The following is a 25715-nucleotide window of genomic DNA, read 5'->3' as shown; positions in this document are numbered from 1 at the left end:
GCTGATGGGAAACCGCAGCTCCCTGCCCCTGGCTGTGGTAGGGAGCATCCATGTGATGGGTTGTGACCGTTCTCAGGCCTCTCTGTGCCTGGGAGAGGATGCAGCAGAGAGTGACAGGGGCTCGGTCCCTGCTCCCTGAGCTGGGTGCAGGCTCGGGTCCCAGCTCGCTGCAGCACGGCGGCCTGCAGAGCGATGGTGTGAAGGAGATACAGGCCCCATGCCGCCGGCGAGGCAGCGGCGCAGCGATGAGACCGGCGTTATCACACCCTCATCTCTGCATCTGACAGGGGCCGGAGGCAGGAAGAGCAGCCCCTACCCAGGGCTGAGCCAGAGCTGGGCACCGGATACCAGGCAGCAATGGGGATGAGATGGGGGGACGCGGTGATGCTCATGGGGATGTGGTGCTGCAGCAAATGGTCCTATGCTGGAGGGGTGTTAACCCACCAGGGAATGAGGCCTTATCCACACCCGGGGTGGCGTTGAGGGTGGATTCATCAGTTTGGACTGGGAATGCCCTGGGTTGGAGCAGGGGGTGGCCGGTGGTGAGAAGGGGGTGTCTGCACCCCCAAATTCTCCATCACTCCCCAGCTCCTTGCTCCTGTGCTTTGAAACCACGTGGTGGGTGTCAAGCGTTGGTGCCATTACTCATCCACCACCGACCCGGAGCCGCTTTCCTCCGGGGGTGGCTGCTGCTGAGTCAAGGAGGATGCCGAGCTCCCCCCAAAGGTGTGGGGACCCCCAGCCACCCCCCCAGAACCACCGGCCCCCATCTGCAGCTTCTGAGCCATGTGGGAGGAACCAGGCAGCTCCAGGACATGTATCCCCCAAGGCAGATGCGTCCGCATGCCCAGCGCATGCTGCTCGGGGAGTTTTGGGGTGCCTGCACCCCAGGGTTGGGTTTTTGCCTCCTGGGGGTACTGCCCTGCTCTGCTGTCCTTTGTGTGTGGGGCTGGGGAGTGTGAAGGGCTGGATGTGACCCCGGATGCCCATCCTCCTGGTGGGCACCAGGCTCAGTGGGGCTGAATACCTTGCATGAGTCCCCATGAGCAGGATAAGGGTGCATCACTCCCCGTGTTATAACCCTCAATTCATCACCCCATGGGGATCACCCCACCTTCACCCCGCTCTGCATGGGGAAACCCTGACCCATCCCCACCGACGCCACCAGCACCCCCGTGCCTCAGTTTCCCTCTCCCCCCCCACTGCAGCCCCACTGCCCGGGGATGGAGATGGGGGGGGTGCGCGGTCCCGTTTCCTCCGACCCCCCCCGGTGCTGCCGCCTCCTCGGCGCTCGCAGGAGGGAGCTCAAACCGCAGCGCTCGGTTGTGGTTTTGGTCTCGCTCTCATCCCCCCGGCGTGGCAGAGCCTTCACTGGGGCACCCGCCCTGGGCTGAACTGGGTGCTCCGGCGGGGGCTGATGCACCCTGGGGTGCCTGACCCCCGCACCCGGTTGCCAGGAGCATCCTCCCCATATGCCACAGGCACCGCAAACCCCACCGCGGTTGTAGGGACCGGGATGGTGGCAATGACCGTGCCCCGGGGTCTGGTGTGGGGGTTCCGCTGGCACCAGGGGGTGGGAGGACCCACATCGGGACGCGGGGCTCTCGGGGGGGTGTCACGCATTCGGCTGGATCCATAGGGTCCCCTGTGTGATCTGGGATGAGCCAGATCCACCTCAGTCACAGTAGGGCTGGGATGCAGGGACCCTCCTGCAGTGGCCAGTGATGGGGTCCATCTGCTCCGGCCTGTCCAAGGGCAGCGGGAGCATCCCTGTGGGGATTGTGCCCAGAAACACCAGGGATGGCTCAGGGCATTGTCCCCCAGAGCCACCCAGAGCCCCCCACCCATGGGGGTGCAGCTCTGCATCCCTGTCCCCATCCCCTCATGCAGGTCGCTCCTCACCATTTCCTACGCAGCAGCTTGCTTTGTTTTGTTTGACTTCTCCAACCAAAACCCCCTTATTTTGAGGTGGGTGAAAAGCTGCTTTTTCCTGAACACTTTCAGTTTTGGGGGTTATTTTCTTTTCTCAGCATTTCTATCATTTAGGGGAAAAATGAACCGGTTCTCGCTTGCTCCTGCAGCACCGGAGAGGGGACAGGGATCAGGGATGCTGCTACCCTATTGTCGGGTGTTCGGGGTCAGCTCCAAGCAGGGAGGACAGCGTCCTGGTGTCCCTGGCTGCCTGCATCAGGAAGGCGATTCTCTGATGTCTAATAAAGGTTCTGCTCATGTCTTGCCCTGGGTGTTTCTTGCTCCTCCTGAGTTCGCCCTCCGAAGGGCATCACCTGCCCCCAGAAGCTGGTCCCTCCCCTCCCCAAACCAGGCTGGAAATATCCCTGCGGCTCCAAGCGGGCTCCAGAGGACCCCGTGGCTTCGGCTGGCGGCAGCAGCAGCTCAGCCCCGTGTCCCCTCCATCGGGGTTTATAGGAAACGGCTCTGCGAGGAAGCGCCCGGCGCTCCTGCCCGGGTGAGAGTTTCTTTCCAGCCGTGGGTGCCAAAAGGCCCCTCTCTGCCGCGGATCCGGTGTGAGTCAAAGCCGGAGCCCTGGGGTTTAACCACAAGCCCCAGAGCTGCCGTGTCACAGGGCAGCATCGCCAGAGGCGTTTATAAGAAACGGAGGGGGCTGCCCGGGGGGGGAAGGGACCCTGGGTGGCACCGGGGCTTTGTCCCCACTCTGGGGTGAAGACCTTTGGTGACTGCAGCGATGGCCACAGGCTCAGTTCTTGGTCCTTGGCTTCTGTGAAGGACCCGGGGCTGTTGCACTGCAGTTTCTCAGCTCGGCCCCTTCCCAGGGGTGCCCCACGCCTGCATCACCCCGAGGTGCCCACATCACCCCAGGGTGCTCACATCACCTTCATCCTTCATCCACATGCCTTCATCCAGCGATGTGCCTGGATGAAGCCTTCATCCAGCATCACTCCTGGGTGCCCACCATCCATGCTGGGTACCCAGTGCCAGCGTCAGCCTGGGTGCCCACATCACCCCTGAGTGCCCACATCCCCAGGAGGTTCTGGTCCCTGCATTGCCCTGGGATGCCCACATCACCCCTGAGTGCCTGTGTCCAGGCTGGGTACCCAGTGCCAGCATCACCCTTTGTGCCCACATCACTGCATCCACCTGGAGTGCTGGTCCCTGCGTCACCCTGGGTGTCACTCTGCTGTCAGCCCCCGCTCTGGCTGTGCACCACTGACCGCTGGTCCCTGTCCCACAGGGGTGCTGGCCGCTGCCCGACCTCTCTCAGATGCTCTTCCTGGAGATACAGGTTTTCACACATGCCTCACCCTCCCCAGCGCCAGCTCCCCACAGCCTCGCAGGGGAGTTGGTGGCATCCGTGGTCCCTGAGGACCTCCTGCCCTTCACCCCCGGGATGTGCCCTTCCCACCCAGGCAGGATGCGGCAAGTCCCCTCCTGGCCAAGCCACGGCAGTGTCCTTCCTCATCCGTGTGATGGGATCAGCTCTTTAGCATCCATCCGTGTTCCCAGCCAGCGAGGGGGGGAACACACGCACATAACAACACGCACGGCCCCGGCTGCCATGTGCCCAGCGCCATCACAGATGCTGCAGAGAGACAAGTGCCACCGGCCCCCCCGGGGACACGCAGGCTGCCAGCGCCGCGCGTGGGACCCGCCGTCTCGCTGCGGGGAGGTGACGGAGCCAACGCGCCCTGACATGGGTCTCGCGTCCCCCCCCCGCCGCGGTCAGAGCCTCGCCAGTGCTGCCAGGGGGGCACTTCTCGGCTGTCACAACCCATCTGCATCGGGGGCAGCGTCTGCCGGCGCCGTAAGTGGGGTTAAACTTGGGGTCACCCCGATCGAGCATCCAAGGGTCTTGTGAAACACAGCCCCCAAATCCCCCTGTGCCTGTGCCCTGCCACCCCCCTGTCCCCAGCTGCCACCGGGGTGGTGATGCTCTGCGATAGGGATTCACCCAAAGGGGGGGGACGGAAATGGTCCCCCTGGTTGCTGTGTGGCTCTTGGGGACAGCGCAGTGTTGGCCGACCATGGTGGTGGCCCCGTGGCAGATGCGTTCCCTGAGGACCTGCTGCTGGGGACATTGTGGGGCTGTGACAGGCACGACCCGCTGGTGGCCCCGCTGAAATCCAGCACGCAGCGGGCACCCGGGGGCCATGGACACCCTGAACTCCCCGTGACCCACCGGGACAGCGCGAGGCCACCGCGGGCACCGGGCCACCACCAGCCCCACAGCCCTGCTCCACGGGAACCCTTAGGGTCCCCTAAACCCTCCCACAAGGACCGGGGGTGTCTGCGGGGACCAATCTGGCCGTCAGGCTGATGCCAAACTGGGCTTTGGGCAGGCGGGATCTGGGGCTGGGGTCGCACCACCCCGGCACTGATGGAGCATCCCATCCCCTCCCACCTCCATCCCACCCCACTTTCGGCTCCCTCCGCACCGGCTGGACCCGGAGGCGGCTCCTTTTACCCGGCGGCTGAAACGAACCCGGCTCCGGCTCCTTCCCCATGACCTATTTTTAACATTCGATTGGAATCTTTCCCCTCTCTTCCCGGGTGCCACCGCGGTGTCAGCCCCGCGTCACATCCATTAACGCGTGCGGGGCGTCATTTGTCACTTTGCATCTCCCAAAGGCCCCTCACCCCTGGGCACACGCCGGGACCCGGGTCCCCACCGCGGGATGGGCGCGGGGGCTGCTCCTCAGCACCCGCGGTTTGGGGTGTCCGGTGGGGGCGCAGCACCCGGTGCTGGGTAGGAGGGTCCCCGGTGGGGGCCGGGACACCCGAGTATGGCCCCCCCCGTCCTGGAGCAGCCGGTGCCGACACCTCCACTTCCGTCTGCAGGGCCCCCACGGGTATTTTTAACTGCCGGCTCTGCCGTTTGGCACGCGGTGAGTGCCCGTCCCCAGCGCTGTGCCCCGGGCAGGATCGGACCGTCCAGAGCTGCGCTGGACCCTGCGGGACCCAATGGCGCAGGATGGGACCCTGCGAGACAGAATGAGACCCTACGGGGGATGATCAGCCCCTACGTAGGATGGGACACTGAAGAGTAGGATGGGACTCAAAGAGGCAGGATGAGACCCTAGCTGGCAAGACAGGACCTTGCAGCACAGGGTGGGTGCCTATAGAGCAGAATTGGACCCTACAAGACAGGCTGGAAAGCAGGGCTAAACTCAGTGGGGCAGGATGAGTCCTTGTGGGGGAAGAAAGGACCCAGCGGGGCAGGATTGGATCCTACAGCGGATGATCAGCCTCTACACAGCAGGATGGGACCATTCACACCAGGATGTGTCCTTGAGCAGTAGGATGGGGCCCAACAAGGCAGGGTGAGACCAAACCTGTCAGGACAGGACCCTGCAGCACAGGGTTGGAACCTATAGAGCAGGGTTGGACCCTATAGGGCAAGCTGGAAAGCAGGGCTAAACTCTGTGGGCAGGATGAGACCCTGTGGGGGAAGATGGGACCCTGCAGGGCAGGATTGGACCCCATGGGTTAAGGCCCTATGTGACAGAACCTTCCAGACCTGGCTGTGATTCTGTAGGATAGGGTAGGGCCTAAGGAGGGAGGATTGGACCCTGTGGGGCAGGATCAGACATCACCATCTCTTCTGCTGGGTGCGACCATCCTCAGCCTCATCCCAGAGGGGTCCAGCCCCCCCATGACCCCAAGTCACCCACACCAGGACCGGTGATCCCGCACACGCCTATGCCTGCCAGGATCACGCATTGTCAGAAGCTGTAGCCCATATCTCGCCCATTGTCCCTGTCCCCCCCCTCCCCGCACATCACTCCCCAGCCTTCGCCTCCTGCTGATGAAGAGGAAGGGCCGGGGGGCCCGAGCCCCGTGTGCCCCCGTCACGCTAAGCCGGCCAGACAGAGGCTGCAGCCCCCCAGCTGTCCCCAGGGAGCCCCGGCTCTGCACCGGGGATCTGCCTCCCGCTGAAGCAAATCGCCTCCTACAGCAGCGGGGGGCGACACGGACCCCCCCGGCCCGGAGGGTGATGGCGGGGGGGGGCCGCTTCACACGGGCTCATGGACCCCCCCTGTGCAGCATGGGCACACGGTGGGTATCTGCGTGTATCTGAGTGCGGCAGCATCCTTGCACGCCTGTGTACACGCATGTTCCCTTGCACACACACATGTTCCCTTGCACACACATGTTCCCTTGCACACACACATGTTCCCTTGCACACACACATGTTCCCTTGCACACCCGTGCACACTCACACACACATCCTCAGCCTGTGCACACCCCCCCTTACACAGCCCCTTACACACACCAGACCCTTTGCACCCTCCGTGCCCATCGATGCACCCTGGAGCTTCTGCCCCATGGACGGTGGCACTTCGGACACGGTGACACCCGCACACGGTGACACCCGCACACGGTGACACCCGCACAGGGACGCTGCGGGCTGTGCACACCCCACCTCCCACACGGGCTCCCACGCTGGGGTGCGAAAGAGGAGGAGGAAGAGGAGGAGGGACCGGAGCCGAGCTGCGGTTCAGTGTCCCCAGGAGCCGGGGCTTTGAGCCGGACCCCGCAAGGATGGGATGTTGGGGGCTCCCTCGGGTGGACCCCCCTCCATGTCACCCCACCCCAGGTGCCCCCCCCCCGCATCACGACGCGGGGGACGCGGGGCTGTCGCACGGGGCGCGGCACCAGTCGGGTTTTGGATGGCAGCGGCTGGAACGATGTTAATGACTTTTCTTCCTGTTGCTCTCCTTTTACACCGAGGGCAGCTCCGTAACCAGAGCCGCTTCCTTCCCCGAGATTAAGGAGCCGTCTGCTCAGTGTCCCCCCCTCCCTGCTTGCTGACATCCCCCCCCCGGAGCTGCCACTGCCGTGTCACCCCTGGCTGGCCCTGGCAGCGCTGTAGAAGGGGCAGCACCCATGGGTGCAGGGTGAGCATCCTCCTGGCGCTGGTCAGGATCCATCCCACCAGCCAGGGTGGTGCTTTGAGGCTGCTCAGGGGAAGCCCCATGGTGGGACGGACTCCGTGCCCCCCATCCTGCTCCCCTCCTTCCCACCGGACACCTCCTTCCATGGGGCTTCCCCCCAAGTGGGGCTGCCAATGACTGGGGTGGAGCGTGGTGCTCTGGGGCAGGAAGGAGGAGGGTGCCAGTGTTGGGGTGAAGGGTGGGGAGTGGTGGCATTGGGCGGATGGAGCCTGAGCCCACTCCCCCCAAAACCAGCCACTCATTCCCCACTTGTCACCACCCGTGACTCAGTTTCCCCAGGACACCGATGGTGGCGGGGGGGGAGCTCTGAAGCATTGCTCTGGGATACAGCACAGACCGGGGAACGTGGCTCCATCTCTTCCCTGAGATGCAAAACCCCAGGGGTCGGATGCACCAAGGATGCTGGCTGCGTCCCCAGGACAGGCTGGGTGTCCCCTGGCTGGGTGGGTGTCCCCATCCTGCCCCATCCGCCCTGCAGTTTGCATTCAGGCCTCCATGAACTTCTCAGCAACACATTGCCTTCGAGCAGCAGCGAGATGCAAATTCCTCTGGGGTGGGGGGAGTATTTTTGGTTTTCCCTGAGACCAAATTTAGCCCCCGTGGGTGCCCAGAGCCTTCGTGCTCGTTTTAATAATGAAAACAGGAACGGGGCCGTTTACTAAGAAAATAACCCCAAAGTTTCCCCCTGATGCCCGGCAGCCAAATTCCCGCTGGGAAAGCAAATATCCCACCCCTCAGCAGCATCGGCACCTGCCTGGGATCTGTCTGTGCTGGAGGGTGTCATGGGGACAGGGGTCTTGGGGACAGCAGGGGCTGGGGAGCTTGGGGACATTGGGGCTTGGAGACATCAGGGCTTGCACGTTGAGGAGGGCTGGCTCCTGATCAGTGCCTCCGGGAGGGATTTGGTCCTGGGGCTGATGTCCATGAGTGAAGAGATGCAGGATGGAGACGTTGCAGGGATGGGTGACATGAAGCAGAGGGTGTTCAGGGTAATGCCCCCACAAAGGCTCTGACCCCCATCCCAGTCGGTGCTGGAGACCCCAGGGATGGGGATATTCAACCCTACAGCTACAGGAGGAGAAACTGAGGCGCGGGGTGATGCTGGGGCTCAGCTCTGGAGATGCTGATGGAGTTGCCATGGGGACAGATGTGGCCCTTGGGGAGCATCCTGCAGCGTTGGACACTTCCTGTTCCAGGAGGGACTGCGCTATGCGGGGGGAGACACACTGCTGCCCTCGGCCACCATCCCCAACGCTGTTGGACGTGCAAAGTGCCGTGTTGCATCAGTTATCTACAGAGAGGAAACTGAGGCACGGGGCTTGATTTAGCCCCGAGGAGGTCCTGGAGCACTGCGGATGGGGGTGCATGAGTGGATTTACTGCTGTAGGGAGGTTTGGACCCCAAATCCCAGCACTTCCCCACCATGGAGAGCTGAGCTCAGGCTGCTTGGCGCAGACGCCGTCCTTATGCCAAGGGACACCGCACTGGAGAGAACCAAGGCTGAGGATGCCCCGGAGCATCCCGGTCACCGTCGGGGCCATGGGAGGCTGTTCAAGGTGACGGTCAGGACACGGCTCCCAGCTCTCCTTCCCCTCCTGGCCCCAAGCGAGCCCTCCCTGCGCAGGGACACTTGTGACAAGCAGCGCGCCGGGACTGCTGCTGTGTCTCCCAGGGAGGGCAGCGTCCCCGGTGTCACTTTACGGGGGGGGGGACACACACATTCAAGGACAAGACATCCTGGGGACAGATCCATGCTCCTTCCCCCTCCCGTGCCAGACCCCGGAGTCACAGCGACAGGGACCGGGGGGACGTGGGGTGACGGTGGCAGGTCCCCAGCCATGGGCACAGCAGGATGCTCGGGAGCCCGGCGCTGATCCCGCAGCGGGGGGGTTTGTGCCTGTGAATTCATCCTCGCCGGCGATGGTATAACGGGAATGAATTAGCACGTCGTGATGTTGGGGAGCACATGTGCTGCAGCACTTGCTTCCCCCCCATTAATGAGTCACTCCCCCCCCCTCCCCTCCATAACCCCCCCTCCGGCCTTTATTTTATCCTCCTAGAAAAAAAAAATTGCTGGAAATTTCCATGTTTTCCTGCTTTTTCTCACTTGGGGGGGGGGTATTCCTGACTGATGGATGGGGAGGGGGTGCCCAGGGATGGGGGGCAGCTTCCATGCTCTGACCTGGATGCAGACACACAGTGGCTGTGCCCGGGAGGGGGGCGCACGTGTGTGCGTGTGCATGTGTGTGCACATACCAGGCCAGGCGTGAGCATGGGGTCTGCAAACCCGCCCCCCCCGCTGCTACATGCCCCAGAACCAGCGCTCTCCCCCCACCAACTCCCAGGGGATTAGAGGGCAGGAGGAGCTGGCAGGGAGCCGGAAAGGATGGGGAGGGGGTCAGCAGGAGGGGGCTTTGCATAGAGATTGAAGCTGAGGACCCCTCTGAACAATGCCCCCGGTGAAAAGCCGGATGGAATGGCTGCTAAGCTGTGTCTGATGGCCAATACACACCCCCTGGAGAACACCGAGGCCACCAGGTGACTCACCGTGGGGACATGGGGGTCTTCCCCATCCAAACCCCCCCCCCCCGTACCGTACATCCTTAACTCCCCATTTCCTCCTGCCCCACAGCTGGACCCCTCCGTGGGGGAAACAAAGCTGTTCACATCCCTGTCCCTGTCCACATCACTGTCCCCATCCACATCCCTGTCCCCATCCACATCCCTGTCCCTATCCATTTCCCTGTCCCCATCCATTTCCCTGCCCCATCCACCCCTGTCCCCATCCCTATCCCATCCATATCCTTGTCCCATTCCTGTCCCCATCACATCCACGTCCCCATCCTCTCCCGCTGTCCCCGGCAGTCCCATCACCTGCCACCCTGAGGCCACGGAGCCCAAAAGACTTAGATACGTGTTTGCCAGAGCGTCTCCCCCTTTCTCCCCACACCCCCTTCAAGACCCCAGCTCCAGAGGGGCCCCATCAGCACCCAGGGACCAATCCTGGCCCCAGGACCGGGGTGTCAGCGTCCCTTGTCCTTCCATGCGGTGCGGGAGTGACAGGCGCGGGGATGCTCCAGCCGTGCCCCACCGCTGGGCATGGAAAGTATTGATGGGCGCTGGGCTGGGGACCTGCCAAGGGATCCGGCCCCTCCAGACCCGAGCGCCGCCGCGGTGGCTCCAGCGGACACACGGGGACTTCCCCGGGCACAGCGGGGTCAAGGGCAGGTCCCGGGGAGGCCTGGCCTCGGGCTGGGCACCGGAGCGGGCCCCGGGGTTTGTCCCAGCTCCCCGCGGTGCTCCGAGCACCCCAACCCCAGGGAAAGAGGGCAAGGATGTCCCCAGGTCCCCCCCAGTGAATGCGTGAGCCATGGGGGGACCCCAAACATCCGCACACGGTGGCAGAGGTGGCTGTGGGGGTCCCCAAGACCACAGGAAGGGGGGAGCGCCCGCACAGGCCCCACGCACACCCCAGGGTGAGTGAGGTAAGTAAAGGATCAATAAAGAGTGCTGGGAGGGGGGACACAACAGGGTGTGAGGGGGCCCCCAGTGACACCCCAGAGACCCCTGCTCTGTCCCCCTGCTCCCCTCACGCTCCCTGTGTCCCCTCCCGTGTCCCCATCCCTGCAGGTGTCCCACGGCCCCATGTCCTCATCCTCTCCCACTCCCCCCTCCCAGGTACCCAATATCCCCCCATGTCCCCCCGTGTCCCCCCGTGTCCCCCATCCCCTCCCCTCGTGTCCCGCCCCCCGGCCCGCCCCGTGCCCGTTCCCCGCCCCGCTGAGGGCCGCCTCTACGGGGGGGCGGGGGGGGCGGAGCTCCCGGCGCGGAGCCGCTTCTTTGGATAAGAGGCGCGGGGCCACGGGGATGGGCAGGTGAACGCGTGAGAGCAGCGGCAGCAGCGGGACGGGGCCGGATCCCCCCGACGCCACTTTTGGGCTCTTTCCGGGTGTTTGGCGGCTTCCTGGGAGGGGTGTTTGGGGTTTTTGTCTTCCCCCCCCTCACTTGGCTTTCCCCGGGTCTCTACGGTTCGTTCCTCCCCCCTGCCCCTCCGGGGCCACCGGGCATGGAGGGGGCGGCTGAAACTCGCCCGACTCCGGGTCCCGGGGCCACCGGCGGGGCCCCCATGAGCGGCTGAGAGGAGCCGGGGCCCCCCCCGCCCGTCCATGGGCGCGCTGGAGCCGGGCACCGGAGCCCCCCGCCCCGCCGCTCCCATGCTCAGCTTCGCCAAGGAGCCGCCGGGCCCCCGGGACGCCGCCGCAGCCGCCTCCTACTACGGAGATGGGGGGGGACCCCCTCCGGAACCGGGAACCCCCCCGCTCCCCTACGGTGCTCCCGGTGGCTTCGGCGGCCGGTTCCTGGGGCCGTGCCCGCCTTACCGAGCGCCGCCGCCTCCCGCCGCCGGCCCGGGGGAGAGTTACGCGGGCGCGGAGCTGTACGCGGGAGCCGAGGGAGGTTTCGGGGCCGGGGCCCCCCCTTTGTGCCCCCGCTCAGGGCCGCTCTGTGCCCTGCCCGGGTACCGGGCGGCCGGGAAGGTGCAAGTGATGCTAAACAACTACCAGCTCTGGGCCAAGTTCCACAAGCATCAGACCGAGATGATCATCACCAAGCAGGGCAGGTGAGCAGGGACACCGCGATAGGGACCGGCAGCGGAACCCGGACCCTCACGGGCACTGGGGAGGAGAGGATGGGGTGCCGGTATGGAAGGGATGCTCCTGGGATGCTGTGGTGGGCAGCGGAGTGAGGGGTGGCCGGCACGGTGAGGGGCTGGAGGCGTGGGAGGTGGTTGTGGGGGTCCCCATCTGCCCGTGCAAGGGGTGTAGGGGGGAGTGCAAGAGGGATCCAACCCCTGTGGGTTTGGGATGATGTCTTTCTACGTGGTCAAATGAAAATGGGAGAGCAAAGCGAACCAGACTCCCCCAGGCCTCATTTTCTAGGGGAGTTGGAAGGAGAAAAGGGTTTGGGGTTGTCCCCTCCTGTGTCAGAGTGGGAGAAGGGGGATCCAGGCAGGGTTTGTGTGCCAAGGAAGCTCATGGCAATGGTACTGGGGGCCTGGAGGCAGGGTTTAGCTGGCCTCGACCCAGAGCTCAGCACTGCTACAAGTAGTGAGAGCCCAGGAGGGTGCTGACACCCCCTCTGCTTGCTGGGATGGGGACGGGCGGAGGCCGGGTACCTCCATGTGGCTGCGGAAGCGTTTTGGTAACATCCTGGGTGCCGAACAGCCGCTGGTGGGACTGCGGGCCGGGACCTGCCGTTCCCTCTGGGCTGCTGCGGTGTCCATGGGGGTCCTGGGGCTGGGGCAGGGTTGGGGGACATGTGGGGGGGGTTAAAGTCCACCCCAGCCCTACCAACATCCCTGTTTGCAGGGTCTGGAGGGGGTCCTTCAGCCCCACACTGGGGTGATGGGGGGCAGGCCCCGTGCTGCAGTGTGTGATGTCTCAGTGGGATCATGCTGGGGCCAGAAGGGGAGCGTGAGCACGGTGGCTCTGGGGCTCCCAAAAACCCATGGTGAGGATTCCCCCCCCCAGCTCCTCCTGCTTCAGCGACCCCCCCTTCCACCACCATTCCTCGCCCAGGGGTTCTCTTTCTGCCCCTTGCCTCCCTTGGCCGAGACAGACGGTGTCACTTCGATGCTGAGCCCAACCTGTTTAATGTGTTGGAAGTCTAAACACGTTAGGGCCGCTTGGTTTGCCACAGCCATTCCCAGGCCTGTTCCCCCCGCCGGGCTCAGGGGCCGCTCAGCACTGGCATGGATGGGGTGAGGTGTCCCCAGCCAAGGGGGTGGCTGAGCCATTGAGACCCCCCCCAAAGGGTTGTTTCTCCTACGGGAAGCCACTGAAATTCACCCCTTTGCTTTTCTCTTCTCTTTCCCCATCCTCTGTGGCAGCGGCTGGGGCAGTGCCCATCCCCGCTGTGTCGGGGCGGCTCAGGAGGCTGGTGCTGAGGCTCTTGAAAGCAGGTTGCATCCCACGATCCCATCCTCTCTGCCCCCCACCACACATCTGGGCTCTGCCGCCAGCTCCCAGCCCAAAACCAGGCGATTTTGGGGCTCATTCCCCAGCTGTTTCCTTACAATGGCTCTGCAGAGAGGTTGGGGTCCGGGGGGGGACGTGCGCTGTGCAGGGGGGGGCTCAGAGCAAACCCAGCCCAGGGGAGCCGTCAAACTCGGAGCCACAAAACATCCGTTTCCCCCGACCCTGAGCTGCTTTTGCACAGCACCGGCTGCAGGGCCGGGCTGCAGCGCTGCTCACACAGGAAAAACCCGTGTGGGGCTGGAGGGATGTGAGCCCCAGAGCTGGCACCCCCCGGGCTGGGGGGCTCTGGGGCAGGACAGGGGACGTGCCCCATCCCATGCCACATCCCTGCTGGGCTACACTGGTCCCTCGATGGTCTCTGGGGTTTCTGGGGTCTGAGCTCCCAGTGGAGAGGAGCTGAGGCTGGGTAGGAGATGGTGGCATTAGAGTGAACCTGGTCTGGTGCTGGGATTTACCTCCTGTCCCTCTGCTCTGGTTCTAGCATGCTGTCCTGTGCATCCCACGCCATCCCATCCCACACCATCCTGTGCCACTCATCCCCACCAGAACTGGTTTCCTGCCAGTTTCCCACGGGGGTCCCCATCCCTCCTCCGTCCCCATCCCTCCTCCGTCCCCATCCCTTCTCCGTCCCCATCCCTCCTCCATCCCCTCTACTCTTGGGGCTCAGGCAGGGCTGGATTTCTGTGGAAACCCCCAAGGACTCACCATTGCCCCGGCTGCAAGGACCTGGGGAATTCCTGCTGTGGGTTTCTGCTGCAGAGCAGGCGCTGGCTTTGCCTTTTGGGGTGACACAGGGGCTGCCTTTGACTTTGAGGGGGACTCAGCGATGGATGCCATTAGGGGCTGGCTTTGCGGTTGGGGGGGACTCAGTGCTGCCTTCAGGGGTGGCTTTGTGCTTGGGGACACAAGGGGTGGCGTCGCTTTTGGGGAGGATGCTGGCAATGGCGTTGCATTGGAGGACATGGAGTTGGCGCTGCCTTTGCAGGAACACAGGGGACAGCTTTGGGGACAAAAGGGCTGTGTTTGGCAAGCACAAAGGTTGGTGTGGTTGCAGGGGTGGGTGTGCATTTGGGGGGACTCGGAGCTGCTTTGCCCAGGTTGGCAGCTGCTGTTCCACCATGTAGCTGTGCCCTGTGCCAACCGTGCCACACAGCCATGCAGCAATGCCATGCAACCTTGCTGCTGTGCAATGCAGCCATGAAGCCATGGCGTATCACCATGCCATGCAGCCATCCAATGCAGTCACGTAGCGCCACGCCATGCAGCCATGCTGCTGTGCAATGCAGCTACATGGTGCCATGCCGCTGTACCATACACTGCCGTGTCACCCTGCCATGCAACCATGTGGCACCATGCATCCATGCTGTACCATGCATCCATGCCATGCAGCCATGCAGCACTGTGCCACTGTGCCATGCATTGCTGTGCACAGTGCCATGAAACAGTGCGCTGAGGGCACGTGGAAGGCATTGGGGATGCAGGCAGGGGGAAAACTGGCTGGAAAATGGGGTTTAGGTGGCTGACCCCAAATTTCCTTCCACTTGGGCTCATTCTGGGCTCCCTCTCCCTGCTCCTTGCATCCCATCACCCCAAGGTCCCATGTCCCAGCGTCCCCTTGACACCTGGATGTGCCACTGTGCCCACAGCTCCCATGTCCCCTGCGTACACTCCAAACCCTCTGAATGGAGGAGTTCATGCAGGGACAAACCTCGGGGCAGCCGAAGAGCCGGGAGCCCCTTCCAGAGCTCCATCAATGGAAGGAAACCAGCGGTTCCCACCCGCTTTTGGGGTGCATTGATCACCCCAACCACGGCACCTCCCAACCCCAGCGGAGCCAAGTGGCAGCAGCTCCAGCGCTGAGGGGTTATAAATAACCCCGAGGTTTCGGGTCTTACCCCCACCCTGCCGTGCCCCGGCCGAGCCCTGCGGTTTGCACCGCGGCACCGGCTGAGCTCGAACCCCGTCTCTGCTCCGCCGGCAGCGCGAGGAGCCGGCGCCCAGAAACCCCCTAAAACCCCAGAAAAAGGCTGCTTTCTTCCTCCCAGCTCCGCGCAGCAGCTCGGGGCCGGTGCAGCACCCGGCGTGGCTGCTCACCCCAGAGCCTGCAGCACCCCGGCTCGGTGGGGCTTTGGTGGTGAGGGCTTTGGTGGTGGTGAAGCATCGCCCTAGGAGAGCTCGGAGCCCCTCGCTGCCGCCCTTTGATGTGGCTGCAGCTTTTATCGGCGGCAGGAACCGCGGAGGCGATGCTCGGCACAGTGGCGGTGGGATGGGCACTGCCACGGCTCACATGGAGCCTGTGGTACCCGGGATGCTCGGGGCCGCCGTGAGTCCCGGCCCCGCGGAGCACGTGTGAGGCTCCTCGCTACAAGAACCGCTTTCTTTTTCCTCTTCTTCTCTTTTCTCTCTTTTCCCCTCTCCATCGCAAGGGCAATTCTGAGTCAGCAGCGCCCAGGTTGGGCCGTGGGCTCAGCTCTTCGCGTGCTGCTTCCCTGGTGCCATGGCACTGCCCAAGCCATGCTCTCTGCCGGGGCCATGCCTCATGTACCGCCCTGCTCCCAGCCCCTCGCTTTGCTCCTCAACCCCAAGCTGATGTGCAGGGCTCAGTGATGTTGGGAGGATGCCACTGGGGTTTCCCTAATGCTGGTGGGGGGGGAGTTCTGAGGAGCTGCTCGGGGGGGGGTGTTACTGTGATGCTGGGGCAATACTGGGGTGTATCAGTTGTTTCTGTGGCCCTGGGAGGATGCTGGAGGGGGGTTGTTGCAGTTCCGGTGCAGTTTGGGTGGAGATGGGGGTACTTCTGCCCTTTGGTGCATGGTGCCATCCCTGTTGTGAGCTCACAGGTCTCTGCCTTGGGCCGGTGGGATATGCTGGGATATGCCAGGATAGGCAGGACACTCAAACCCCCCTCCAACTGGCTGCCCCCCATCCTCACCCATTGGGTACTGGCTGATGGAAGAGGCAAAGCACAAGAGAAGGAGGAAGAGGAGGAGGGAGGGATGGGGTCAGTGTTGCCCCCAGTCCTCTTCCATCAAGGAGTGGGGGTCAGGCTGAATTCCCCCATCACCCCATGTATATCGCACCCGGGGGGAAGGCTGAGGACTCCTGTGTCCCCCATGTTGGTCTGGACCAGTGACTCCACTGCAAAGCTGGGCAGGCAACTGGGGCTACAGGAACTACTGTGTCCAGCGATGGAAAAGGAGAGATTGAACTTGGAGGAAGGGGGGCAGATCTCCCCCCTAAAGCTGGGATTTGGGGGTGTGGGGCGCAGTGGGGTGCATCCCCATGGGGGGGTGTCAGCTGCAGCCCCAGGGCCGCAGGGTCCCCCCTGTCCATCCCATCCTGTCCCCTTCCTGCCCTTGGCGCAGGCTGGCGCCCAGCCCGAAATAGCAGCGGTGTTGGCTTCCGATCCGGAAGGTGCTTGGGGAGGGGGAGGAAGACGCCGGGGCGGGGGGGGGGGGAATCATCCCCGAGAGCATCCCCCCAGCTGCCAGGGTCAGTCAGCTCCTCACGGGCACCGGGACGGGGGGGGGGCATTGCACTGCCTCGGTTTCCCCATCCCCACCATGCCAGGGCTTGAGCCGGGGGGGTTAAACAGTGCCTGTCCCTGTCCCCTCCCCAGGCGCATGTTCCCGTTCCTCAGCTTCAACCTCTCGGGGCTCAACCCCGTGGCCCACTACAGCGTCTGCGTGGACGTGGTGCTGGTGGACCAGCATCACTGGCGCTACCAGGGCGGCAAGTGGGTGCAGTGTGGCAAAGCCGAAGGCAATATGCCAGGTACGGGCTCCCAGGGCTCATCCTCACCCCCCTCAAGGTGCCGAGAACGGGGTAACCCCATCCCTGCTGCCCCTTATCCCCAGGGAACCGCCTCTACCTGCACCCCGACTCTCCCAACACGGGCGCACACTGGATGCGGCAGGAGGTCTCCTTCGGGAAGCTGAAGCTCACCAACAACAAGGGCGCATCCAACAACGTTGGCCAGGTGAGGCTCCCGCCATTCACCAGCCTGTGCCCCCATAGCCCCCCTACAGCCCCCCCTGACCGCCCGCTGCCCCCCCAGATGATCGTGCTGCAGTCGCTGCACAAGTACCAGCCGCGGCTGCACGTGACGGAGGTGCAGGAGGGTGAGGATGAGGGGTTCCCCTCCCCGCACACGCACACCTTCGCCTTCCCAGAGACGCAGTTCATCGCCGTCACGGCCTACCAGAACGCAGACGTGAGTATGAGACCCCCCCTCCGGTCCCTGGTTTGGGGGTACCCCCACAAACACACACCCCCCTTCAGCACAGGGACCCCAAGAACCTCCCTCCAGCGTCCTCTCAGGGCCACTGAAACCACTGATACACCCCAATATCACCCCAGCATCACAGTGACCACCCCGGAGCAGCCCCTCCGACCCTCCCTCAGCACCATTGAAGGTCCCCAGCAATAGGGAAACCCCAATGGCATCCTCTCAACACCTCCAGACACCCCTGTCTATAGCATCTCTGCACACCCCCATCCCCTCAGCATCCCGGTGCCTCTCCCCAAATCCCAGTAGGCCCCCCAGCACCCTCTCAGGATCCCAACACCCTGCAGTGCCCCCCAGCATCCCAGCTTCACCCCAGTTCTCCCAGATGCAGCTGAACCCCATGGGTGATGCAGTGGGGGTCCAGAGGTGGGCAGGGGACTCTGGAGGGGTGGTGGATGCATCCCGGGGTGCAGAGCGGGGATCAGACTGGCAGCAGCCCCCCCATGTCCATGCCCCCCCCCCCAGATCACGCAGCTGAAGATCGATCACAACCCCTTCGCCAAAGGATTCCGGGATAACTTTGACTCGTGAGTGCGTCCCCCCCCCTCCGGCCGGTGCCCCCCAACCCGGTTGGCAAGAGGGCACCCCCCGACTCCCACCCTGTGCGTCCCCCCCCAGGATGTACACGGCCTCGGAGAGCGACCGCCTCACCCCGTCCCCGCTGGAGGGTCCCGGCTGCCGGCAGCTCCTGCCCGCCCCCCGCTTCCAGCCCTTCCTGCCCGAGCAGTTCCCGCTGCCCTCGGGCCGCCTCTTCAGTGCGGAGCGGGGGGCTTCGCTGCCGCTGCCCCCCAAAGACCCCCCGCGCTGGTACTTCACCCCCCAGCAGCCCCCCGCCACGGGCACCCTGGAGTACGGCGGCTACGAAGCGGGGTACGGGGGGGGCAAGCTGGTGCCCTATGGGGTGAAGCCCTTCACCCTGCCGCCCGCCCCACATCAACCCCTGCCCTATTACCCCGAGGGGCCGGCGGGGTTCGGGGTGTCGGGGGGCTGGAGCCCAGGGCAATACGGCCCCAAGGGCAGCCCCGGGGCTCTGGGCTGGTACCGGGAGCCCCGGGAGGAGAAGGGGAAGGAAGCAGAGGGCTGGCCCCCCGAGCCCCCGGCCCCAGCGGACTCCGTGGACTTGGGGCTGTACGAGTGCAAGCGGCGGCGGGTGTCCCCGTACCCCTCCAGCGCCGAAAGCTCCCCCCCACCCCGCAACGGGGACCTCTATGACAAGGACCCGGGTGCCGACGGTGGCTACTACGGCTTCTACGGCAACTGAGCCACACTCGGGGGGCTCAGACCCCCCTGCACGGGCACCCCAAAGCCTCAGGACCCAAGGGGTCCCATGTGTGTGTGTGTGTGTCCCCCCAGTTCAACATCATATCCTGGGAAGACTTGAGCGCGGGGGGGGGAAGGATGATGCCAGACAATCAATTAGCCCCCAGTGCCACCCCGGTGGGGCCATGGGGGCAAGCGAGGAGGGAACAGGGAGGAAGGGGGTGGTTTTTTGTCGTTGGTTGTTTTTAAGGGGGGGGGTTAATGCTGAAGTATTTATTGAGCCCCCCACGTGCCCGGTGTGGGGCTGGGGGCAGCAGCATATCTCGCAATAAAGGGGACGCTGTGGGGCACAGCTCTTTGCTATCCTTTGCATGCACATGGGGGGGAAACTGAGGCATGGGGAGGAGGGTGAAGGGACCCGTGTGTGTCCCCCCCCCATCCTGGCCCGGGATGGGAGACCTGGATGGGGGAGAAGGAAGCCCTCCACACACCCCATCTCCTTACAGCCTTTATTGGAGCAACCCTTGGGGGGCCAGAGGGGTCTGCCCGCCCGCGGGCACTCCACAACCCCCTGCTGCCCGCCCCCCCAGCGAGCCAGGGACCCCCAGGGCAGGGGGGGGCACTGCCTGCTCCTGCCCCATTGAGTCCCAGCCGGACTGAGGCTCTGCCCTAGGGTTGGGGGGTGGCTCCACACCCCCAGTGCTGGGGGGACCAGCCCCACTGCTGTGATGAGCCTGGGGGGGGCTCAGCACTCCATTGTGGGGGTCACTACCAGAGCACCGCGCTGTCCAGGTGGGCAAAGCCGGGATCCAGGCGCAGCTTCCAATAGGTGTTGTTGGTGACCCACGACTCCTTGCCATTAGCATCCATCAGCCGCCTAGGGATGGGGGGGGACCATCCCACCAGGACTCCCAGGGGGTGTCCCCATTCCATGAGAGCCCCACATCCCCCTAAGCCATGGGGTGCCCCATGCATCGCCCCAGAAGCTGGACCTGAAGAAGCGAGCCTGGTGCGTGATGTTGTTCTCCTCCATCACCCGGCGCCGGTCTCGCTGCAGCTGCTCGATTTGGCGCTTCTGCGTCTCGGCCGCCGGGACGTTGCCTTCCTCCAGGTACCTGAGGAGGATGAGGCCGTGGCTGCGATGCCCTGGGCAGCCTCAGCACCCCCGAACCGCGGTGCTGGGGCGCTGCTCACCGCTGGTCGGGCCGCAGGCGGGTGTCAGTGGAGGGCAGGACGCGGCGCAGCTCCGGTGTCAGCTCGTTCAGCTCCAGGGCGAACTGGGTGAAGCCGTAGTTCTTCTCATGGTCACGGGGCATGGGGTCTGTAGGGATGGGGGGCACAGGGCTGAGACCCCCCAGTGGGGTACCCCCTCCCCATACACTTGTGTGTGTGTGTCCCCACCGGTTCTTACTGGCCCTCCAGACGCAGTGCCCCGGCGCCGGCCCTCGGTGCAGCCCCTCGTGCCACTTCCCGGCCAGGCGCTCCACCACGGCCCCGCTGCGGCTCAGCACCAAGCCCTGCACCTCGTTGGCCCCTGTGCCCCAGTACCGAGCCTGCGGGAGGGGATGGGGGGGTGGTGGGAAAAGGGGAGGGGCTATGGGAAAGAGTATGGATATGGGAATGGATGGGGGCGTGGGAAAGGGCGTGGCCGTGGGACATGGGTGGGGCCGTGGGAAATAGGGAGGAGCCATTGGGAAGGGGGAATCCATGAGTGATGGAGTGGAGCCATTGGGAATGAGTCACCTAAATGAGGCGCCAGTGGGAAAGGGGCAGTGCTATTGGGTAAGGGGAGGGGGTATTGGAATAGGATGTGGCCATGGGAAAGGTGGGAATAGGGTGGGACACGACAAGGCGTGTCATGACATGTCGCAGCATGTCGCGGCGTGTCGGCCGCACCTTGCCGAAGGTGATCTTGCAGTGGTAGGCAGCGTCCCGCGTGTTGCGGATCAGCACCTCGCCGTAGTGCTCGATCCAGCGCGGGCCGCTCAGCACGTTGTGGATGCACGTGGTCACCTTGTTCCATTGGAAGTGGTCCCCGGTCCTGCAGGAGCACGAGGGCAGGATGGGGACGGTGACGGTGGCAGTGCCGGAGGGGAGGCACCTCCTGGTGCTGGGGTCTCACCGTGGCAGCTGCACGTTGACGGTGCCCACAGGGACGATCTCCAGGGACTTGCCCCAGAACTTATTCTTCCACCTCATGTCTACGGGATGGGGGAATGGGAGGGGGTGAGACCCCCCCACGTCCCCCTCACATGTCCCCAGCGCCCTCCTCAGCACCCACCTTGCCAGAAGATGAAGTTGTCGGACTCAGCGTGGCAGGCGGAGATGGGAGGGTGGTGGCAGACCTGGATGGAGGGGGGGTAATGAGCCATGCCATGGCCCCATCCGGCCCCCCATGTCCCCCCTATGCCCGGCCCTACCTGCTCGCTGATGAAGCGGAAGCCGCGGTCGGGCCTCACGCACTCATAGGTCTCTCCCAGCACCGGGTTGAAGGGTTTGCTGCCCGCCCGGTAGTAGGTGGAGGCATAGGCAGACACGGCGAAGGCAGCCACATAGACCTGTCCCCACAGTGTCACCACCAGAGCCACGGCAATGGCAGGGTGTCCCCAGAAACCCTGTGTCCCCTGAGCCCCACAAGTGTTCCCCTGTTCCTACAAGTCCCAGGAGCTCCACGTGTCCCCCAAGCCCCATAAATCACCAAACTCCCCAAGTCCCCCTCTGTGGTCTCAGAGCCCCCAACCTTCCCGAGCCCCCCATGATCCAAAGTCCCTCATGTCCCCCAAGCCCCACATCTCTCCTGTGCCCTCCTGGCCCTCAAATTCCCCCGTGTTCCCCAAGCCCCCTGTATCCCCTAAGCTCCCTCTGTATCCAATCCCCCAGCGTCCCCCAAGCCCCCGACCTTCCTGAGCCCCCCATGTCCCCCACATCCCCTCTGCCCTCCTGGCCCCTGAAGTCCCCCGTATCCCTTCACGCCCCCCATATCGTACCCCATCGATCCCCCCCCCGTATCCCCCGTTGCCGGTGCCCGCACCATGCGCTGCCGCGGGTCGCGGGCGCGGCTGGCGCGGTCCAGGAGCGCGCTGTACTCGAGCTCCTCGCAGAGGCGCTGGAGCGTGTTGAGGGGCTCGTTGAGCTGCACGGGCAGCGCCACCCGGGACAGATCCTTCCCCACGCTGCTCCGCAGCAGCCCCCACAGGCTCACGTCCCCCGACGGGGCGGGCGGGGCGGGCAGGCGGCTCCTCCGCCGCGGGTCCGGACCCGGCAGCTCCACCGGCGGCGGCTCCGCGGGCACCCCCGGGCCCTCCGCGCCTGCGGGACCGGGCGGTGTGGGATGGAGCCAAACACATCCCCCCCCAAGGTCCCCTTCTCACCGGTGTCCCCCTCCCGGTACCTGTCGGGGGCTCGGCCGCGTCCTCGCAGGCGCTGGTGGTGGCCTCGCTGATGCACGATTCATCGTCCGAGGGCTGAGGACACGCAGGGACCGCCGGCGGCTTGGAGGGGGGCCGGGGTCTAGGGATTACCCCTTAGGAGGGGTTGGACCCTCCCCCGAGAGGATGGGATGGGACCCGGGTGGCTGGGATGGGCTGGGGGGGGGGGCAGGATGGGGAAGGCGGCGGTCCCGGTGGTGCAAGAGTGGGGCCGGGGGGTGTTAGAGACTGCGGGGTCCCTGAGAGCGCAGAGGGACTGGGCTAAAGGGGGGGGACATGGAACACGGGAGCTGGGGGGCACACGGGGAATGGGGGGGCAGCTAACGGGAGGCGACAGGGAGAGAGAAGGAAGAGATGAACCCACAGAAGCAGCGGCAGGGGGGCCCACAGAGCCCCCCCCACACACTGAAGCCCCTTCCCCACCTCGTTCTCAGAGGAGCTGGCGGAGAGGAAAACCTCGCAGGCATCGAAGAACTCGGTGTGGGAATCGGCCAGCGACACGATGCTGCGGTTGGAGAGCTGCTGCTCCCGGCCCTTGGCTGGCAGCGTGTCCGGCTGCAGGGACAGCCGCCACCTCAGCCCCCGGCCCCCCAACCCCGACCCCCAACCCCATCCCGGCCCCCCCGACCTCATCGGGGTGCAGCAATGCGAAGGAGTCCATGGTGGTGTCAGAGGACACGGAGAGGGAGTGGAAGCGGCGCAGGGCAGCCTGGAGAGGTGGGGGGGGGGATGCTGAGCCAACCCCCCCATACGTGTGCCCTCCAACCAGTGTGGGGCTGACGGGCAGGGGGGATCACCCCCAATGGTGTGATCCTGAGACCCTGCCAACTCGCTGCACCCAACAGCACCAACCCTCAGGTACCAGGGTGCGGGGCACACCTACAGCTCCCACCTGGCCCCTGCAATCCTCACCCCGGCGTTGCCGGCGCTGCTGGGGCGCGGTGCTGAGCGCCGCCGGTCCAGCGCCCGCCGCAGCTCCTCCAGACGCGCCCTCTCCACCGTCAGCGCCGTCACCACGCCGCTGAGCGAGCCGTGCACTGCCGGGCACAGGGGCTGCGTCACAGCACCCACCGGCAGGGCTCAGCACCCCCCCAGCACCACCTTCCCCACCTTTCTGCGCCAGCACCCAGAAGCTCCTCTGTAGCTGCGTGTACTCCGGCGGGAGGCTGAAGGGAAGCTGGCTCTGGGATGGCTCCAGGTAGCGTGAGAGGTTGGGGACGGAGCCGTGCAGGCGGCCCACCTTGGGGGGGACACAGGGGTCAGGGAGGCCCGGGGGGGGCTCCATCCCTGCAGCAGCGGGTCAGAGCTCGGTGGGATGCTCAGCAGGATGCTCAGCCGCTCACCCTGCCGATGGTGTCGTCTTTGGCAAAGCTCTGGGTGCACCAGATCCTGGTGCTCCTCCTGCCTTTCTTCGGCCTCTCCGTGGCGGCTGAAGGCTGGGAGGAAGAGGAAGGGGCTGGAGATGGGCCCTTGCCATGAAGGGTGATGCTCAGCATCATGGCCACGTCCCACTCACCTGGGTGCCGGCGATGAGGGGTGCCGAGGGGATGCGGTGCAGGGCCTCCAGGCTCTGCAGCATTCCCGTCAGCTCCTGCAGCTTCGCCTGGCATTCCACCAGCTCTGCAATGGGCGCAGAGCGAGCCCCATCAGGGAAAGGGGATGGGGCATCACCCCCTGCCCCACACATCCCCTCCTGCCCCACTCACCGGCCGAGCAGCGCTCCAGCCCCTCGCTGTCCTTCAGCCAGGCGTTCACCTTGTCCCGGGAGCTGGCCAGGGTGGAGAGGGCAGGAGCACTGCCCGAGGGCAGGATCCGCGTCCACTGGCCCTGGAGGCACAGCCAGGGCTGCCATCAGGAGCCCCACACCCGGACCCTGCCCCACATCGTGCCCCCGAGGTGTCACCCACCTGCGTGTTGGTTCCTGCCAGACCCCCCCTCTCGCCCTGGTGATGGGAGCAGAGGCTGCTCACCCAGCTGGAGAAGAGCTCTGGGGACTTGATCTGTGGGACAGGGGAAAGTTGATGGGGGGGGACACAACCCAACACCCCCCCCAGGGCCATCGCAGCCCCAGCAGCACCTTGAGGTGGTAGATGTTCTCCTCCGTGTCCAGGTCAACCCGCTGCGCCTTCTTGTTGACGGACATGACAGACAGACGGACATCGATGGCACCGTGCAGTTTGCCCTTGAGGACCTGGGGGAGCCCGGGGATGCCTGTCAGGGGGAAGACCCCCTTCCTCATGGGGTCTGTGGGGTGCCAGCCCTGCCCTGAGCCCATGGGGAAGGCCGCACGGGTGCAGCCCGGCCCCATACTCACATCCTGGCGCGTGGTGGCGTATTTCAGGATGCCATTTTCCAGCACAAAGTACCTCTGGGGACCAAGAGGAGCAGTTGGTGGAGGGGGGGGAAGCAGAGACCGATCCCTGCAGCCCCTTATCCACGGGTTCAAATCTCCCCACAGCTGGGCACAGCACCCAGCACCAGTCAGATGCTGGCTCCAGGTGCCAGCTCTGCCCATTACCTTGTGCCAGCCCTTCAGGGGCCATTTCCTCTTCTTGAGCAGATACCCCTCGTGCCGCTGCGGCTCCGTGCCTGGGCTGCCCCGCGCACGAGGCTCCTCCACCACCTCCCAGCTCTCGGAGCCCTGTAGGAATGAATGGGGGTCAGTGTGGGGCTCCTGTGGCTGATGGGGCGCTCCCAGCCTTGTCCCCAAGCACTTGGTACCCCCTGGGAATGGGGCATCTCTGTATAACACCCTTCCTAAAGTGGGGTGAAGCCCCTCGCCAAGACCCCATGGCGCCAGCACTGCATCCCACTGAGTGCCCAACCTGCTGAATGCTGCTTTGCTTGGAAGACACGGTGCTGTTGGAGCGGGACAGGGCCTTTCTTGGAGAGGACGGGTCCTTCTCGTGGCTGCCCATGGTCGGAGAGCAGATGGGGATGCAGGGACCGGGTCGAGCCCCTCCTTTGGTCTGTGTTGTGGGTCTGAGCTCGGCTGTCACAGCGGTGGGAGCCGCTGCGAGGAGAGGACCTCACGTCAGGAGCTCACCCTGCCCCATCCCCTCATGGCAGCGAGGGCTGGGGGGGATGCTCGGCCCCCCATAAGTGGGAGCCTCACATTGACTGCACCGGGCACCCAGAACCTTCTGCGTGAGACGGAGCCTTGGACCTACCCAGCCTTATCTCGCCTGCAGTGCCCAGCCCTCGCCCGCCTGCTGGGTCCAGAGTCCGCTCCTGCTCCATCACCCCACAGACCCGCTGCCACGAGGCAACCACACAGCCAGGAGCCGGGGTACAGAGCCCTGGACCAGCCCCGCTCCATCCCGAGCCAGGATACGGCTCCCCCAGCCCCGGACCTCTCCCATAGGATGCTTCCCTTTGACCTTAGCAATTACAGGAGGGGGAAACTGAGGCACGGCCCCCCCTTGCCCCGTGCCTGACCCGGGGATGGCAGCGAAGCCCCGGTACCGCCCGCACCGACACCCCCGGCCCCGCGCAGCCCTGCCCGGTGGGGAGGAGGCCGGGGGTCCCCACCGCAGCGCGGCCCCCCCTGCCCTGCGCAGCTTGGCAGCGAGCGGGCCCCCCCCCGGGGGCAGGACTGACCCCCCCGGGCACCGGGGGGGTCTCAGCGAAGCCTCCGCCTGCTCCGGGCAGGACGCGACCCCCGGTAACGCGGCGGAAAGCCCGGCCCCGTGCCCACCCCCTCCCGCCCATCCCCGTGTCCTCCCGCCTGCCCCTCCCCGCTGGCACCGGGCGGCAGGGCCCGGGTCCTGCT

General features: G+C 65.1%; 2 protein-coding genes across 2 annotated transcripts; one reads left to right on the top strand and one right to left on the bottom strand.

Annotated features, from left to right (window-relative positions):
- Positions 1-10920: 10920 nt before the first annotated feature.
- On the top strand, positions 10921-18516 carry TBX21 (T-box transcription factor 21; the record flags this gene model as incomplete). The annotated part of the gene is made up of 6 exons (XM_080633625.1): positions 10921-11550; positions 16587-16741; positions 16825-16946; positions 17025-17180; positions 17721-17782; positions 17874-18516. Exons 1-6 carry the CDS (start codon positions 11099-11101, stop codon positions 18514-18516), a joined length of 1590 nt encoding a protein of 529 aa, XP_080489751.1. The 5' UTR covers positions 10921-11098.
- Positions 18517-19283: 767 nt separating this feature from the next.
- On the bottom strand, positions 19284-24861 carry OSBPL7 (oxysterol binding protein like 7; the record flags this gene model as incomplete). The annotated part of the gene is made up of 22 exons (XM_080633575.1): positions 19284-19392; positions 19508-19630; positions 19710-19836; positions 19927-20068; positions 20412-20556; positions 20638-20716; positions 20797-20860; positions 20936-21073; positions 21547-21824; positions 21907-22006; positions 22367-22498; positions 22572-22652; positions 22856-22980; positions 23054-23183; positions 23287-23379; positions 23460-23563; positions 23650-23770; positions 23851-23943; positions 24021-24134; positions 24258-24311; positions 24462-24584; positions 24757-24861. 22 exons carry the CDS (start codon positions 24859-24861, stop codon positions 19284-19286), a joined length of 2580 nt encoding a protein of 859 aa, XP_080489701.1.
- Positions 24862-25715: the final 854 nt, after the last annotated feature.

Source organism: Psittacula echo (genome assembly GCF_963264785.1).
Source record: "Psittacula echo genome assembly, chromosome: 23".
Lineage (NCBI taxonomy): Eukaryota > Metazoa > Chordata > Aves > Psittaciformes > Psittacidae > Psittacula > Psittacula echo.
The sequence above is the reverse complement of the archived record's forward strand: the minus strand, read 5'-3'. Positions and strand labels throughout refer to the sequence as shown.